The sequence below is a fragment of the Orycteropus afer genome, unplaced genomic scaffold, assembly GCF_000298275.1.
Source record: "Orycteropus afer afer isolate SDZICR_OR568_19922 unplaced genomic scaffold, OryAfe1.0 scaffold00043, whole genome shotgun sequence".
Classification (NCBI taxonomy): Eukaryota; Metazoa; Chordata; class Mammalia; order Tubulidentata; family Orycteropodidae; genus Orycteropus; species Orycteropus afer.
In genome coordinates this window covers 7635785-7651968 of record NW_006921630.1, presented here as the reverse complement: position 1 = coordinate 7651968, position 16184 = coordinate 7635785, and the positions used below count along the sequence as shown (strand labels likewise).

Here is a 16184-nt window from a genome sequence, read left to right as displayed (position 1 = left end):
AACATTTAGACATCACAAAGGAAAGAGAAGCTAGCAAAAACCTAGTGAAGTTTAACAGGAAACCCATAAAAGTGTGGTTCTCACGGCAAAAGCAACTGAAGAAAGTGTTTCAAGCAGTGATCAACAAGGTCAAATGCTGCGGAGGGCTATGTCAAATTCTGATGGGAAGTTTAGTAAGATGATGACTCCTTTGCTATTATATTCTTTCATGATGTTGGAGGAGTACCTGTTTCTAATAATCCTTACTTCCTCTCTCTAATTTTTAACTTCTATAAAACAGAAAATCATATAACCAAGCTTCTGGAAAGGCGAAAATCTCCAATAAATGAAGTACATGAGCTTTAGTGCAAAAATTTTATAACATCTTATTTAATCTGTGATTAGGGAAGTTGAGGTTTCTGATAACTGAACTCTCAAAAAGTCTGAACAGTTTGTATATAAAGAATGGAAAATGATGGCAAATAAAAAGCCATAAACTAGAAATATTTTAAGGGATAGCTATACCCAAAGGAAAAAAACAAAACAAAAAACTAACTTAATCTAAGAACAAAAACTCAGCCTTGACAGATGTCTTTGTCAATAGATTCAGTAGTTTTACGGTTGGTTCCTTTCACGGGACAAAATATGATACAGCCATGTTAAACAAAGAATAAATTAATTCAAAATTAAAACTACTTACCAGCAAGCACAAGGGTAACGTTCAATACAATGAATATTCCACAAAATAGGCCAACTCTAAAAGTAGTCCATGCTGGTGCAGGCTGTGGACAGAAAAACAGTATTTGAGGTAAAAGGCAAAATATTGATTGCATTTAGTATAAGCTGTACTAAATAAATAGTATGAGCATCAACCAAAGGTCTATTATGAAAATAACAATACTTTATGATCTGAATTTTATAAATCTGAATGACAGAATCACCAACATCCTATAATATTAGAATAGAAATTGCTAGTTATTAAAATTCTTTTATAGAAGTCTAATGAGTCAATAAGCAAACAGATTATAAGCTTAGGCATATCCACAGCCATATATATGTGTGTGTATATACATACACACACATTGAGCATTGAGTTTTTCTTATAGGAGAGATTAAAAGCACAATTGTATTTTTTATAGGATTCAAATTTATTTTTATGGATTTATATACATCTCTAAATTTTGTAATGAATACAATTAGAATTTACATATTTGGTACTATGAATAATGATTAGAGACAATGGTAACAATAAAAATTGTCATTTTCTGATAGTAGTCATGCTATTTATTATACTAAGGTAATTTAAAACGAATTTTTCAAGATCTACTAGAGATTCTCAAGAATCTCCAAGTAGGATAAAATGACTTAAATATTTTTCTCTATTATCATTTAATTAGATATTTGTTGTTGTTGTTGTTGTTATGTGCTGTCGAGTCGGACCCGACTCACAGAGACCCCTCCTTGGGTTTCCGAGGCAGTATCACTATGGAAGTAGATTGCCCCATCTTCCTTCCGAAGAGCGGTTGATGGGTTTGAACCACCAGCATTCTGGTTAGCAGTCAAGTGCCTTAGGCACTAAGCTACCAGAGCTACTGTTTTCTAAAATAAATTAAAAAAGAAATCTGTTGTTAGAAGGGATATTACATTTAACACATTTAAAATGTTTCTAAAAACCTTCAAACTATAAAAAGCATTGAGATTGCCTCTATGTAACTTATTATTTATCAGTAACAGACATCTGTATTTACAGTTTTAGACTGGAAGTATCCAGAAGGAAGATGATCATTTGTCTGTTTAAAATTTATCTTTAAGTTTTAAAATTGTGCAAGTTATTATATATTCAAAATACGTATTGGGGCTGTTAGAAAATGAAGAATAAAGTGAACAATCTATACCTGTCACCCATCTTTGGAAACAGAACTTTATCATTACATGTGAAGTCCCTATCCCTCCCTGATACAATAACTTTCCTTCTTCACCAGAGATAATCGTTTTCATGTTTCCTTTAGCTTTGCATTCTTAATTTAAAAAGTCAATTTTCTTATTATAGCAGCTTTACGAAAATATAACTGACATAATAACTGTACATATTTAAAGTATACAATTTGGTAAGTTTTCCTTCATGTTAACACCTGTGAAAGGAGCCCTGGTGGCACAAAGATTAAGTGCTCAACTGCGAACCGAAAGGTTGGCAGTTTGAACCCACCTAGCAACTCTGTGGGAGAATGATTTCGTGATACGGTCCCATAAAGATTACAGCCTAAAAACCCTATGAGGCAGTTCACTGTTTCACATGGGGTCAATATGAGTAGAAAATTGACTCGATGGCATCTAACAGAGAATCCATGACCAGAGAGGACATATCTACCACTCCAGAGTTTCCTCATGACTTTTAATAATCCCTCCCTCTACCTCACCCTACTCCACTATCAGGCAACAGATTACCTGCTTTCTGTCCTTATATATCCGTTTGCCTTTTTCTAAAGTTTTATGTAAATGAGATTATACAGTTAGTAAGTCTTTTTTTTTTTTTTTCTGTTGTCTTTCCCTCAGCATAATTATTTTAAGATTCACTCATATTGTATGTAAGGAGTAAACCAGATGCTGTCATGCTGATTGAGACTTATGGTGATCCCATGTGTTGGTGGCACAAATGGCTAAGTGCTGGGCTACTAACCAGAAGGCTGTAGTGTGGGGCCATCTGCTTAATAGAAAAGACCTGGTGATATGCTCAGAAAGGGCACAGTCATGAAAACACTATGTACAGCAGTTTTACTCTGAAATATATGAGGTCACCATGACTGTTGAATATACCAATAGTTTATTCCTTTTGATTACTGAGTATACCCCATTGTATGGATATACCACAAATTGCTTTTACATTTCTCTATTAATGGACATTTGGGTTATTTCTAGCTTTAAGCTATTATGAATAAAACTACTATAAACATTCTTATACAAGCTATTATATAGACATATGCTTTCATTTGCCTTGTATAAATAGCTATATAGATGGTAAGGTAGGTCTATGTTTAATTAACTGTTTCTACACAGTTGTACCATTTTATATTCTACCAGCAGTATATGAGGTATGTGAGTTCCTATTTCTCCAACATTTAGTGTAGCCAATCTTTTACGTTTCAGTCAATCTAATAGGTACGTGTTAGCTCACTGCAGCTTTAATTTGCACTTCCCTACTGACTAATGATACTGAGGATCTTTATACATGCTCATTTACCGTTCACATTTCTTCATCTTCTTTTAATTGTGGTAAATATATATAGCAAAACATTTGCCATTTCAACATTCTTCACATATACAGCTCATTGACACTAACTATGTTCATCAGGTTTGTTCAACCTTCACCCTTATCTGTTACCAAGTTTTCTGTCACCCTTAACAGAAGCTCAGTGTTCTCTAAGCACTGAGTCTTCTTTTCCCCTTTCCTCTGCCTGCCCCTATTTACCACTAATAAACTTTGGTCTCTGTATACTTGCCTATTCTAGATATTTCATATAAATGGGGTTATTCAATATTTGTCCTTTTGTGACTGGCTTAATTCACTCAGTATAATGTTTTCAAGGTGTATCCATGTTGTAGCATGTATCAGGACTTCATTTCTTTTTAATATATCTTCTTGAGGAGGAGTCGGTTCATATCTTTTGTCCATTTCTAAAGTGAGTTGTTTCCTTATTTGAGTACTGAAGTTCTTTATGTATTCTGGATATAAGATCTTTTGTTCGATATCTTTTGTAAGTATTTTCTCCCAGTGTGTTGTTTTTCTCCTCTTAACACTATCTTTTGAAGAACAAAATTTTTTAATTTTGATGAAGTTTTTTGGTGTGGCTTCTAGGAAATCTTTACATAACCAAATCACTAGGATTTTTTGCCTGTATTTTCTTACTGAAATCTGTAGCTTTAGGTTTTATACTTAGGTCTACAGTAGATTTAGAACAAATATTTGCATACGGTGTGAAGAACGGATAGTTCACCTTTAAAAAAAATTTTTTGCATATGAATATCCAATTGTTCCAGCACCATTTGCTGAAAAGACTATGCTTTTTCTACTTAGTGGCCTTTGCATATTTATTGAAAACTTTGTTGTTGTTGTTGTTATGTGACATCAAGTCGGACCCGACTCATAGTGACCCCTCCTTGGGTTTCCGAGGCACTATCACTACGGAAGTAGATTGCCCCATCTTCCTTCCGAGGAGTGGCTGGTGGGTTTGAACTGCCAGTCTTCTGGTTAGCAGTCAAGTGCCTTAGCCACTATGCTACCAGAGCTCCCTATTGAAAACTAGTTGTCCATATATGTGTGGGTCAATTATAGCCTTGGAAACCCTATGGAGTTCTACTTTGTCCTATAGGGTCACTATGATTGCAATCAACTTAACAGTAATAGATTTATTCTGTTCCATTGATCTATTTACCTATCTTGACACTAATACCACACTGTCTTTAATATCATAGTAGTGGTAACAATAACCAGGTAGTGTTAATCTTACAACTCAGTTCTTCAAAGGTTGTTTTGGTTATTCTAGGTTCTTTGTATTTCCATATGAATTTTCAAATTAGCTTACCTATTTTTATTTTTAAAAAAGCCTGCTAAGATTCTGAGTTGGACTACATTGCACCTATAGATCAATTTAGGAAGAAATGACATTTTAAAAATATCAAGTCTTCTAATCTGGGAACAGTTTATCTCATTTATTTATTTAAGTCTTCTTTCTCTCAGCAACTTTTGTATTTTTCAGCATACAGGTCCTCTGTCAGATTTATTCTTGAGAATTTCATATTTTAATAGTATCAAAATAGCATTGTTATTATTATGGGCCGTCAAGTTGGACCCGACTCATAGCAGCCCCGCCTTGGGTTTCCGAGGTGGTATCACTATGGAAGTAGATTGCCCAACCTTCCTTCTGAGGAGTGGCTGGTGGGTTTGAACCACCAGCCTTCTGGTGAGCAATCAAGTGCCTTAGGTACTACGCTAATTTCTAAATGTTCTTGCTAGCATATAGAATTTTTTTTTCTCCAACTGTTATCAAGTATCTACACTTACCAACATGGTTAGGTGCCAAAGACCAGGGTATTGAAATCAGCATTATTTAAGAGTCAGAGGTTGCACTCCATCTTCACCCAGTTGCTCACTGCCTGCTGAATGTCCCTGGTGCATTTTGGGATGGATGTAGCATGGTGAGCTCCTCTTCTCTGCTACATCTTCCCTACTAACACAGAACCCGTGGGGGCTGAGGAGGGGGTGGGGGTGGTTGAGTGTTGCCTGCTGCTCACAGACCTCACTTGTCCCTCTGCCCATTGCTTCCTGTCCTGAGCAGGGATGCTATTTGCCTTCTGTCTTCTCTATCCCTGAAGCTCCATGCAGTCCCCTTCCTTCTCCCTCCATTAACGCTTCTCCTCATCAACCTCCTGGGAGCACCTTTAGGGCCTTGTCTGGCCTCCTTCTGCACACTTCCAGTTTTGTATCATCCTGTCATCACCCCATGCTCTCCGTGGCCAGAATGAGACATCATGAATGAATGGGAGAAGGCTGTCATTCCTTGTGTGACCTGGTCTTTGCCAGGTCAACTGGTATATATCGTTTGGTGTAGCCTATAGAAGCCTATAGAAGGGATCCTGGGCCCAGGTGTGCAAGGGGCCTGGACCATCAGAGGTGCCACCTGGGAATTTTTTCAAAGTTGTTGTAAATGAAAATTGTCAGATAATGAGATGGTAGATAAATGAGGAGTAGGTGTATTCTGACAATGGCAATCCCATGTGTTGCAGAGAAACTGATTTTTGTATACTAATCTTATATTCTGCAAACTTACTTAAACTCACTTATTAGTTCTAGTAGTTAAGACTGCATTGGATTTTCTACATCAATCACCATGTCACTGACAAAAACAGAATAAAACAAAACAAAAGCAAATCAGTTTTACTTCTTCCCTTCAATCTGGATGCCTCTCTAATACAATGTCAAATAGATGTGGTGAGACTGAACATGCATTTTTGCTCCTCAGTATTTCATCATTAAATGTGCTATTATATAGGCTTTCATTAGATGCCTTTTGTTAGAAAAAGGAAACTTTCTGTTATTAATTCCATTACACTGTGTTAAGAGGCAACACTGTATGGTTTAAATTCTTTTAAATGAACTGAGCTTTGTTTAATGGCACAGAATGTGTCACTTAATAAATGTCTCTTTGGGTACAACTTCTGTGTAGATATCATTTAATAATTTTTTTTTTTTTTTGGTTTAACTACTGGATTTTGAATGAAGCCATGTAGTAGCCCAGCATATTCAAATCCCCATAGCAAGCAAATCAGTATCTCCCTTTAATTACTTGGTGAGATCAAGAAGTTAGCACGTCAATAAGAATAAAGAAAAGAGGGTATAGAGGGTATAGAGTAAGAATAGAAAATACAATGTGAGATCAGATCTGGAATCTAGTTTTTTAAAAAACAAAAATAACAGTTTTAACAACTATTTATAAAATTTGGCTGAAAACTATTTTTTAAAGTAACGAAACCAGTGTTTTTATCAGCTACATAGATTACACTGATTATTAAACAGGCAAAACCAACCAACCGACCTAATAAACAAACAACTGAAAGCAAATACTAACCTGAGCAGCTCCCAAAGGGGGGACACGCAACCGTTTCATTGCCTTTTGTCTGTCACCATCTTCAAGTTCATTGGTCACTACAGCCTAGAAAGGCAAGTTATGAAATTTTGACATAGGCTATGCTAAATTTGGGTGATGCATAAATAACTATACCATTTATATATACAGTATTCTGTAACCTTGTGGTAAAATTAATGGTAAAGCAAAGAAAAAAAATTATGAGTGTATTCAAAGCTAGCAGCTAACTAATTACAAAAATAAAATAGAAACAAGGAATTATTTCATTAAAATTAAACACGGATGTTATTAAAGATACGTGGTATATAAATGGTATTTCTGTACCTCAGTTTCAGAGATGAGCTGGTTGATTTTCTTGCATGTATAAAATGGGGCCACCTCTACATGAGCAACTCGCCAATCTGCTCCACGAGATGTTTCTAGTATCTTGTCATGCTTTTTAAGAATTTTTCGAAACCCTGTAAAATTCAGATTCTACAGAAAGAAATGAGAATCACTATTATAATTTCTACCATTATCAAAACAAGATGACATATAACAAGCACTATACATTGACAGAACTGAGTGGACTAAAATTGGGGAAATGACAATTCTTTCATTATAAAAGCACTCACCACTAAAATGACACAGTTCTTTCTTATTTCACTTATTTAAGTAGTATGCTAACTATCAGTAATACAAAGAAACCTTGATATGAACTCGAATTACTTAAAGTCTTAAACTCTAACTTTTAGTTTCCATTTTTCTAGTATAAATGTTCTCAAAATAGCTAATTTATATTACTTTGCTGCTCAGGTCAAAAGAATATTTTCAGAAAATATTTTGGATTTATCATGCAGTATACACACTTACACTTTTGGAAAGACTGATATAGCATGTATACAGCAGCACGAGACACAGATCTCTAGTTCTGTTTTGCTTCCCTTCATTCTCAGTTTGGAGATGGCAGTGAGAAGAGCAGTAGAAAGGAAGTGATACTCCTTACATGGATCTAATGATAATGGATAGGGGCCATCACCTTTCCTCAATTTTCCACAGAATTAAAATGCTATACTTTCCTACATTCTCAAATTCTGTTGTTCTTTGCCCAACATGCAAAGAAGCAGGCAAGTTTAGATTTGCAAGATTCTGTAGAACCAGAATTGTTGATCACATATCTCTACATACTGAGTACACATTCAAACACAGGCTTTCTTGCTTGTTTATAATTTTATCTCACAGTTTAATAGATCATCTTAAACTCTCCTCGAGGTACATACATCATGACTGGGAGACTGCTTGTAACGAATTTTGCTTTCTTCTTAATTGTCAAAATAAATGTATTCTTACAGAATAGACAGCTCCAAAAAAAGAAGGTAGAGGAGAATTTTCTAAATTAACAATTACTTTTATTTTCCTAAGGAGCTTTTTATAATAACTCCATGTAAAAGCTGCTAATAAAGTTAAATAAAATTAAAATGTAAGAAGGGTATTTCCCTGTAACACACAAGCATAATCTCAATGAGATGCAAACACAAATATTTTTATAGCATTATAAGAAAGAGGAAACAAATCTTTATTTACTTTTTAAAAAAATTAAATTATAAAGCTACAGATAAATTTCAAAGCAAAGGAATTTACATTATATGTAAAATTATCTTACATAAATACTTTCTACTCTTCGAAAATTATTTTCCAACTGGGTTCTTCTTCGAATGATAAAATATTAAATCACCAAAGAAGAAAGTAGAATTATGAAAGGAAAAGATAAAAATAAATAGAGCATATGCATTAAAAATTTATATTAATGCAGATAAAATTATTATTTTAAAATTTCAATATTTACCCGTAGTAATACCTTTGTTTTGTAACCTTTCATTTTTATATGGGATTATCTTAACCACTGATGATAAACAACAAGAATAAAATGGAAAACAGTAATGTCTCTCTAAAGTAAGGTCTCTCTAAAGATCAGGAAAACATACTTGCCAATTTAAATGTTTATTATTAAACAATAATGTTTTTCAACTAAATTCTTTATAGAATTAACTATGTAAACAAATTTGAAAAGAATCACAAATGCATGCTGTCATTAGCTGCAGTCGAGTTGGCCCCTGACTCACGGCAATCCCATGTGTTACAGAGCAGAGCTAATCTGTAGGGTTTTCTTAACTGTAATCTTTACAGAAACAGATTGCCAGGGCTTTTCTTCTGCAGATCTGCCAGGTGTGTTCAAACTGCCAATCTTTGGGTTAGTAATCAATGACAAACCACTTACACTACCCAGACTCCTTTACAAATGAATAAAAGTCCTATATTAATTTAGTTTACAAGGAAGTTCAATTTTTCAGATTGGGTTTTAAAATATCGAGTAATATTTCATAATAGTCTAGATTTTCAGTCTCTACACTTATTTGCTATGATCTCATTGAGCTTTTTTCTCAATGACTTTTTTTTTTTAAAAATACGGTTATATTGTAGCCTATGGATAATAAAATGGGAAGAATTCTTTGAATGGTAAGTTGAAAAGTCAGGACCTTTTGTATTATTACTTAACGTTAGCTGCAGGAAAGTTAATTGTCCAATTGTTTTTGTGGAAATTTTGCTATTGGTTAAGAGATATATAAAATGTCTTGTACACAACACTTGAGTAGTCATTTGTTATTTCTATTCACCACTATCAGAGTTGTCTCTAAAAACAGGAAGACAACTATTAGTTCTTAAGTCAAGGTCTACTCCTGAATATAGTACAAAGATAAGTTTTCAGAAAACTTATCTTCAAAAACGGATGTTTTGTTAACCCTTTTATGACCCACAGGACATATAGCACTCACCTAAATTTTCTTCCACTGGGGTTTACTGAGCAACTGCTTTCCCACTGACAGTGCATGCAGCTGTCAGGAGGGGCCTTGTTTAATGTTTTGTAATGGAAGAAATGTGCATGTGCCACAAATTACTGTTTTTACAGGATGATTTTGCGAAACTTTTCTCTTTTGGCTTTTTTACTGGGAGATAAGCCTTGTATTTCTGGGTTCTTGTACTTAAGGAGCTCTTGTGGTGTAGTGGTTAAACCATTTGGCTGCTAACCAAAAAGTCAGCAGTTCAAACCCACAAGCCCTTCCACAGGAGAAAGATAAGGCAGTCTACTTCAGTAAAGATTTATGGCCTTAGAAACCCTATGGGGCAGTTCTACTCTGTTCTATAGGGTTGATGTGAGTTGGAATCAACTTGATGGCAGCTGGTGTGGTTTGATGCTTCATGTGGAAGTTGCCTAAATTACATTTTTAAGAACCCTAAATTGTATGCATGTGTCAAGGGGTCTAGAAAGTGATGCAGAGTCCAGAGGGATTTGCGTCCCAATAATCCTATCTTCCTGAGTCCAGAGGGACATCTGTGCTCCACCTAACACATATAAAATACTCATAGTTCTTAACCAAATTTCAGAAATGTTCCTTGCAGCACACTTTCCATTAAGGAAAAGGGCAGCAATGGAAAACATGGTATCAACAAAAAATTCAAAGTGGAAAATAATTGGGTCATATTTCAAATTCATCAATGTTTTACTGCCTCTGATAATGGCTTTTAGCCAGTAAGAATATATGAATTCTGAATAAGAACCCCAAGAAAAATAACATGCTAAGGATTTTCCTTATCAGGTTGGGTCATTAGTATAGCTCAAGATAATTTGATTTATAGGAAATTTCTCAGGTATTTAAACATTCCATTCTTGAGGATAAGAATTTATGTACCTGATAGTTCTGCAGCAGGATAAGACTGAGGTAGAACTCACTGAAGGCCAGTTTAAGGTCTTTAATGTTCCTGTGTTGGACACGTTCCTCATGGGACAGGTGGAAGACTGGCTTTCTGCGTTGTCGTAGTGTGGTAACACCTGTGGTTTCTTTCTGCACATCCAGTGATGACTGAAGCTCATTCTGAAGTGTAGCAAACCTGCGCTGAGCTTCTGCAAGCTTCTCTATAAGAAATAAAACAGAAACACGAAATCAGCATAACAAAAGTAAGTAAATATTCTCACTAACTTAGGAAATTTTACTAATCAACTTGGAAACCCTTTGGGACAGTTCTACTCTATCCTGTAATATATTTTGGTATAATACTCTTCTCCAAGCAAAATCCTGAGTGTACCCTTTGTTTTCACAGATAGAGAAATATAATTTAGAAGGCTAGTATGACCAATAAACTGAACAATAACACCTGCAAGGAACCTACTCCTCAAAAGCATGAGAAAAAGGACAGCATTTGCCCAAAAAAAGCTCAGAAGACAGGGAGGGACAAGAGAAACTGATGAATACAAACAGGGAAGAAGTGGGAAGAGTGCTGTTGCACTGAGGGGATTGCAATCAATATCACAAAAAACAAAATGTGTACAAACTGCTGAATGGGAAACTAATTTGTTCTGTAAACTTTCACTCAAACTATAATTAAAATTTAAAAAAGGCTAGTAAGAATGGCAATGTAAAATGGTACAGCCTCTTTGTAAAGCAGTTCAGCAGTTTCTCAAAAGATTAAACATAGTTATCATAGGACCCAGCAATTTCTTCCAAGAGAATTTAAAACATATGTTCACACAAAAACTTGTACATGAATATCCAAAACAGCTTTAGTCATAACAGCCAAAAAGTGAATAGATAAACAAAATGTGGTATATCCATACAGTAGAATAATGTTCAGTTATAACTTGAAGTGAAAAAAGCCAGATACAAAAGGTCACATATTTTATGATTCTATTTAAGGAAGGTTGGGCAATCCTACTTCCGTAGTGATACTGCCTCGGAAACCCAAGGAGGGGTCGCTATGAGTCGGGGCCGACTTGACGGCACACAACAACAACAACAACAATTTATTTTATAGAGAAAGATTAGTTATGGCCAGGGCTGGAGGGAAGGGAGAGTGGGGAGTAACTGCTAATGGGTATGGATTTTTTTCAGGGATGGTGAATGGCTGCACAAACTTGTAAACATATTACAAACCAAGGAAGTATATATTTTAGAAGATAAATTAAAAAAATTTTTTTTCACTGTGATTTGGGTGCAAAATTACAAAGCAGATTCATTTTAACTCTCAACAGTTCACGCAACATTTGTTTTTCATGACCCTGATTACAATTCCCAACCATGTAAAGCTCTCCTCCCCATGACTACCCCTCCCCCTGTGCCCTTCCTAGCTATGCTTTCCTGTCTGCCCAGCTTTCCCTCTATATGAATGCTGCCCTTCTGATGTTGCATGGCTGATTGATCTAAGGCTGGGTGATCTACTTACTCTTAGGCTGAGAGCTAACTCATGGAAGTGAGTCCATTTCCAGGCCCAAATGATAATCTGGGGCCATAGTCTTGAGAGTTCCACCAGTCTTTATCTGACCAGTAATTCCAGTCATTTTTGTGGTTTTGAATTTTGTCCCACATTTTCCCTTTCACTCTATCCAGGCTCTACAATTTTGATCCCTTTTGAGTGGCTGGCATTGGTAGCTGGGCATGATCTAGTCTTCTGGTCTCAGGGTTGAGAAGGCTGAGGTCCTGTGGTCTATCAAAATCTTTGGAGTGATTGCTTCCAAATGAGTTTAATTTTCTTCACTCTTCTTTGCTCCAGAGAGGATACTGATACTTGCATCTTAGATGGCTGCTCGAACGCTGTTAAGACACCAGTAGCTATTCACCAAAGCAGGATGCAGAGCAAGATTTTTATGTACTATCTTGTGCCACCTGAGCATTATGTCCCCCAAGACTATGGTCCCAAACCTAAGGGCCCAGTGACTCTCTCCACAAATTAGGGCCCTTAGATTTGCCCCTGTTTTACCTTTGGTTGACTCTGAAAAGCTACTTCAACTTGTCTTCCGTTACTTCTGTAATGTATGTGGATAATGTTGTAGCACAAGTACACATGTAAGATTATCTTCAGCCAAATCTATCCTTGGTCTTGGGATACTTCTGTTCGCCTTCCCTCACCTGATCTTCTCACCTATCTATGCATTTACTCTAAGTCTAATGTTTGCTGCCACTGATACTGCAGTATTGTGCATGTAATATTTATTATTTGCCTCTGTTATCCATCTTTTGTGCATATTTGTGTCCTCCTTTTCCCTACTGTCATTGTGCCGGTCACATGCTTTTGTTATATTGCCTTTCTCTTTACCCAAATCAACATGTGATTCTTAACTAGTAGAAAATTTCCCTCCTCTTCCCTCCCATACCTGGTAACCAACCAAAGTAAAGTTCCTTCCCTGTGTAAATCTTTCCTTTTTATAGTAATGGACTCATATGATATTTGTCCCTCTGTCCTTACTTATTTCACTCAGCATAATGTCTTCCAAGTTCACCCACGTTATGAGGTGATTCATGGATTCTTCATTATTCTTTACTGTTGCATAGTATTCCATTGTGTGAATGTAACATAGTTTGGTTTCCCATTCATCTGATGATGGACACTTAGGTTGCTTCTATCTCTGCTACAGTGAATTATGCTGTGATGAATATGGGTGTGCATATATCTATTCGTGTTCTGGATCTCACCTCTTTAGGATACATTCCTGGTAATGGAATTGCTGGATCAAATGGTATTTCTATTTTCAATTTTTTAAGGAAATGCCATACTGTTTTTCCATAGTGGCTATACCACTTTATAGTCCCACTAGTGGTGTAAGAGAGTTCTGATCTCTCTACACCCTCAACAGTATTTGTTATTTTCTGTCTTGTTTAACTTTGCTACTGTTGCTGAGGTAAAATGATACCTTATTGTTGTTTTGATTTGCATCTCTCTAATGGCCCTGGTAGGAGCTCTGGTAGCATAGTGGCTAAGGCACTTAACTGTTAACCAGAAGGCTGCCCATTCAAACCCACCAGCCACTCCTCGGAAGGAAGATGGGGCAATCTACTTCTGTAGTGATACGGCCTCGGAAACCCAAGGAAGGGTTGCTATGAGTTGGGTCAAACTCGATGGCACATAACAACAACAACAATGGCTCTGGTGGTGTAGTGCCTAAGGCATTTGACAGCTAACCAGAAGGCTGGCGGTTCAAACACACCAGCCACTCCTCAGACGGAAGACTGGGGAATCTAATTCTGTAGAGATACTGCCTTGGAACCCCAAGGAGGGGTCACTATGAGTTGGGATCAACTTGATGGATTGACTCGAAGGCAATGAGTTTGTTTTTTTGTTTAATGGCTAATGATCGTGAGCATTTCCTCATGTGTTTGTTGGCCACCTGTGTATCTTCTTTTGTGATGTGTCTGTTATGTCCTTTGCCCATTTTTGAATTGGATTGTTTGTCATTTTGGTGTGGAGGTACTGAAATTTTCAATAAACTTTAGAGATAAGGCCCTTTTCAGACATGTCATAGTAAAATATTTTTTCCCAACCTGCAGGTTCTGTTTTTACCCTTTTGGAGAAGTCTTTTTATGCACATAAGAATTTAACTTTTAAAACATCCCAGTCACCTACTTTCTCTTCTGCAGCTTGTGCATTTTGGGTTATGCTTGATAGTCTATTTATGCCACAAATTAGGGCCCTTAGATTTGCCCCTGTTTTACCTCTGATGAACTTTATGATTTTGGATTTTACATTTAAGTCTTTGATCCATCTTGAGCTCATTTTTGTTTATGGGGTGAGGTATGGGCCTTGTTTCATTTTTCTGCAAGTAGATATTCAATTTTGCCAGCACCATTTGTTAAACAGGCTATCTCTCCTCTATATAATGGGGTTTGGTCCTTTGTCAAAGATCAGCTGTCCACAGATGGATGGGTCTATTTCTGGGTCCTCAATTCTGTTCCATTGGTCTATCTGCTTATTATTGTACCAATACCATGATGTTTTGACTACTGTGTCTGTACAGTAGGTTTTGAGATTGGGGACTGTGAGACCTTCTACTTTTTCCTCCTTCTTCAGCAATGCTTTGCTTATCTGAGGTCTCTTTCCTTTCCATATGAAGCTAGTGATTGGTTTTTCTATGTCCTCAAAGAACGCTGATGGAATCCGGATCAGGATTGCATTGGAATGTATCGATTACTTTGGTAGCAGTACTGACATTTTCATAATATTTGGTCTTCCTTTCCATGAACATAGAATATTCTTTCATTTATGTAGGTCTCTTTTAGTTTCTTATAGTAGTGTTTTGTAGTTTTCTTTGTACAGGTCTTTTGTGTACCTGGTAAGATTTATTCCTGAGTATTTTATCTTTTTGGTGCTACTGCAAATTGTTTTCATTATTTCCTTTTCAGAAGTCTCTTTGCTGATGTAGAGGAATCCAAATGATTTTCCTGTGTTGAGCTTTCATCCTGCCAACTTTGCTGACTCTTTCTATTAGTTCTAGTAGTTTTCTTGTTGGGAGCTCTGGTAGCATAGTGCCTAAGGTACTTGACTGCTAACCAGAAGGCTGGCAGTTCAAACCCACCAGTCACTCCTCGGAAGGAAGATGGGGCAATCTACTTCCGTAGTGATACAGCCTTGGAAACCCAAGGAGGGGTCGCTATGAGTCAGGTCCGATTTGACGGCACATAACAACACAACAACAGTTTTCTTGCTGAGTCTCATGGGATTTCTATGTATAGGATTATGTCATCTGCAAATGGAGATAACTTTACTTCTTCTTTGCCAATTTAGATGCCTTTTATTTCTCTTTCTTGCCATAATACCCTGGCTAGGACTTCCAATACAATGTTCAATAGAAGTGGTGACTGATAGAGGGCATCCTGGTCTGATTCCTGTTCACAAGGGGAGTCCTTTGAGCCTTTCTCCATTGACAATAATGTTTTGTATATATACACTTTACTATGTTGATGATTTTCCCTTCTATTCCTATTTTGCTAACAGTTTTGAACAGGAATGGGTGTTAGATTTTATCAAATACCTTTCTGCATCTACTGATATGATCACATAGTTCTTTTGATTTATATGTGTGATGGAGTACATTGATTGTTTTTCTGATGTCGAACCATCCTTGCATACCTGATAAGAATCCCACTTAGTCATGGAATATTATTTTTTGATATGTTGTTGGATTTTGTTGAAGATTTTTGCATCCATATTCATGAGGGATACTGGTTTGTAGTTTTCCTTTTTAGTGGTGTCTCTTACCTGATTTTCGTATCAGGGTTATGCTAACTTCATAGAATGAACCTGGGAGTACTCCATCATTTTCTACGTTCTAGAATAATTTTGAGTAGTATACGTGTCAGTTCTTCTCTGAATATTTGATAAATTCTCCAGTGAAGCCATTTGGGCTGGGACTTTTTTTAGTGTGGGAAATTTTTTAATGACCTGCTCAATTTCTTATTTTGTTATGGGTGTATTCATGTATTCTATCTCAGACGGGGTTAGTTTAGGTAAATCTCGTGTTTCTATAAATTTGTCTATCCCTTTTCAGTTCTCGAATCTGTTGGAGTACAGTTCTTCATAATATTCTGTTATTACCTTTTGTATTTCACTTGGTTCTGTTGTGATGTCTCCCATTTCACTTATTATTTATCTGCATCTTCTCTTTCTTTTCCTTTGTTAAATTTGCCAGTGGTTTGTCAATTTTGTTAATCTTCTCAAAGAACCAGCTTCTTGTCTTGATTTTCTTATTGTTTTTTTTTT

The 16184-nt window shown here is 36.2% G+C and overlaps 1 protein-coding gene across 1 annotated transcript in view; it reads right to left on the bottom strand.

The window, feature by feature from the left end:
* Positions 1-16184, bottom strand: part of XPR1 (xenotropic and polytropic retrovirus receptor 1) — a 324974-nt gene that overhangs the window by 82027 nt on the left and 226763 nt on the right. Inside the window, exons 4-7 of the mRNA XM_007937640.2 lie at positions 10349-10572; positions 6945-7094; positions 6603-6686; positions 680-761 (exon numbers count right to left, since the gene is read on the bottom strand). Of these exons, the coding sequence (XP_007935831.1) occupies positions 680-761; positions 6603-6686; positions 6945-7094; positions 10349-10572 (540 nt within the window). The remainder of the gene's footprint in view (positions 1-679; positions 762-6602; positions 6687-6944; positions 7095-10348; positions 10573-16184) is intronic.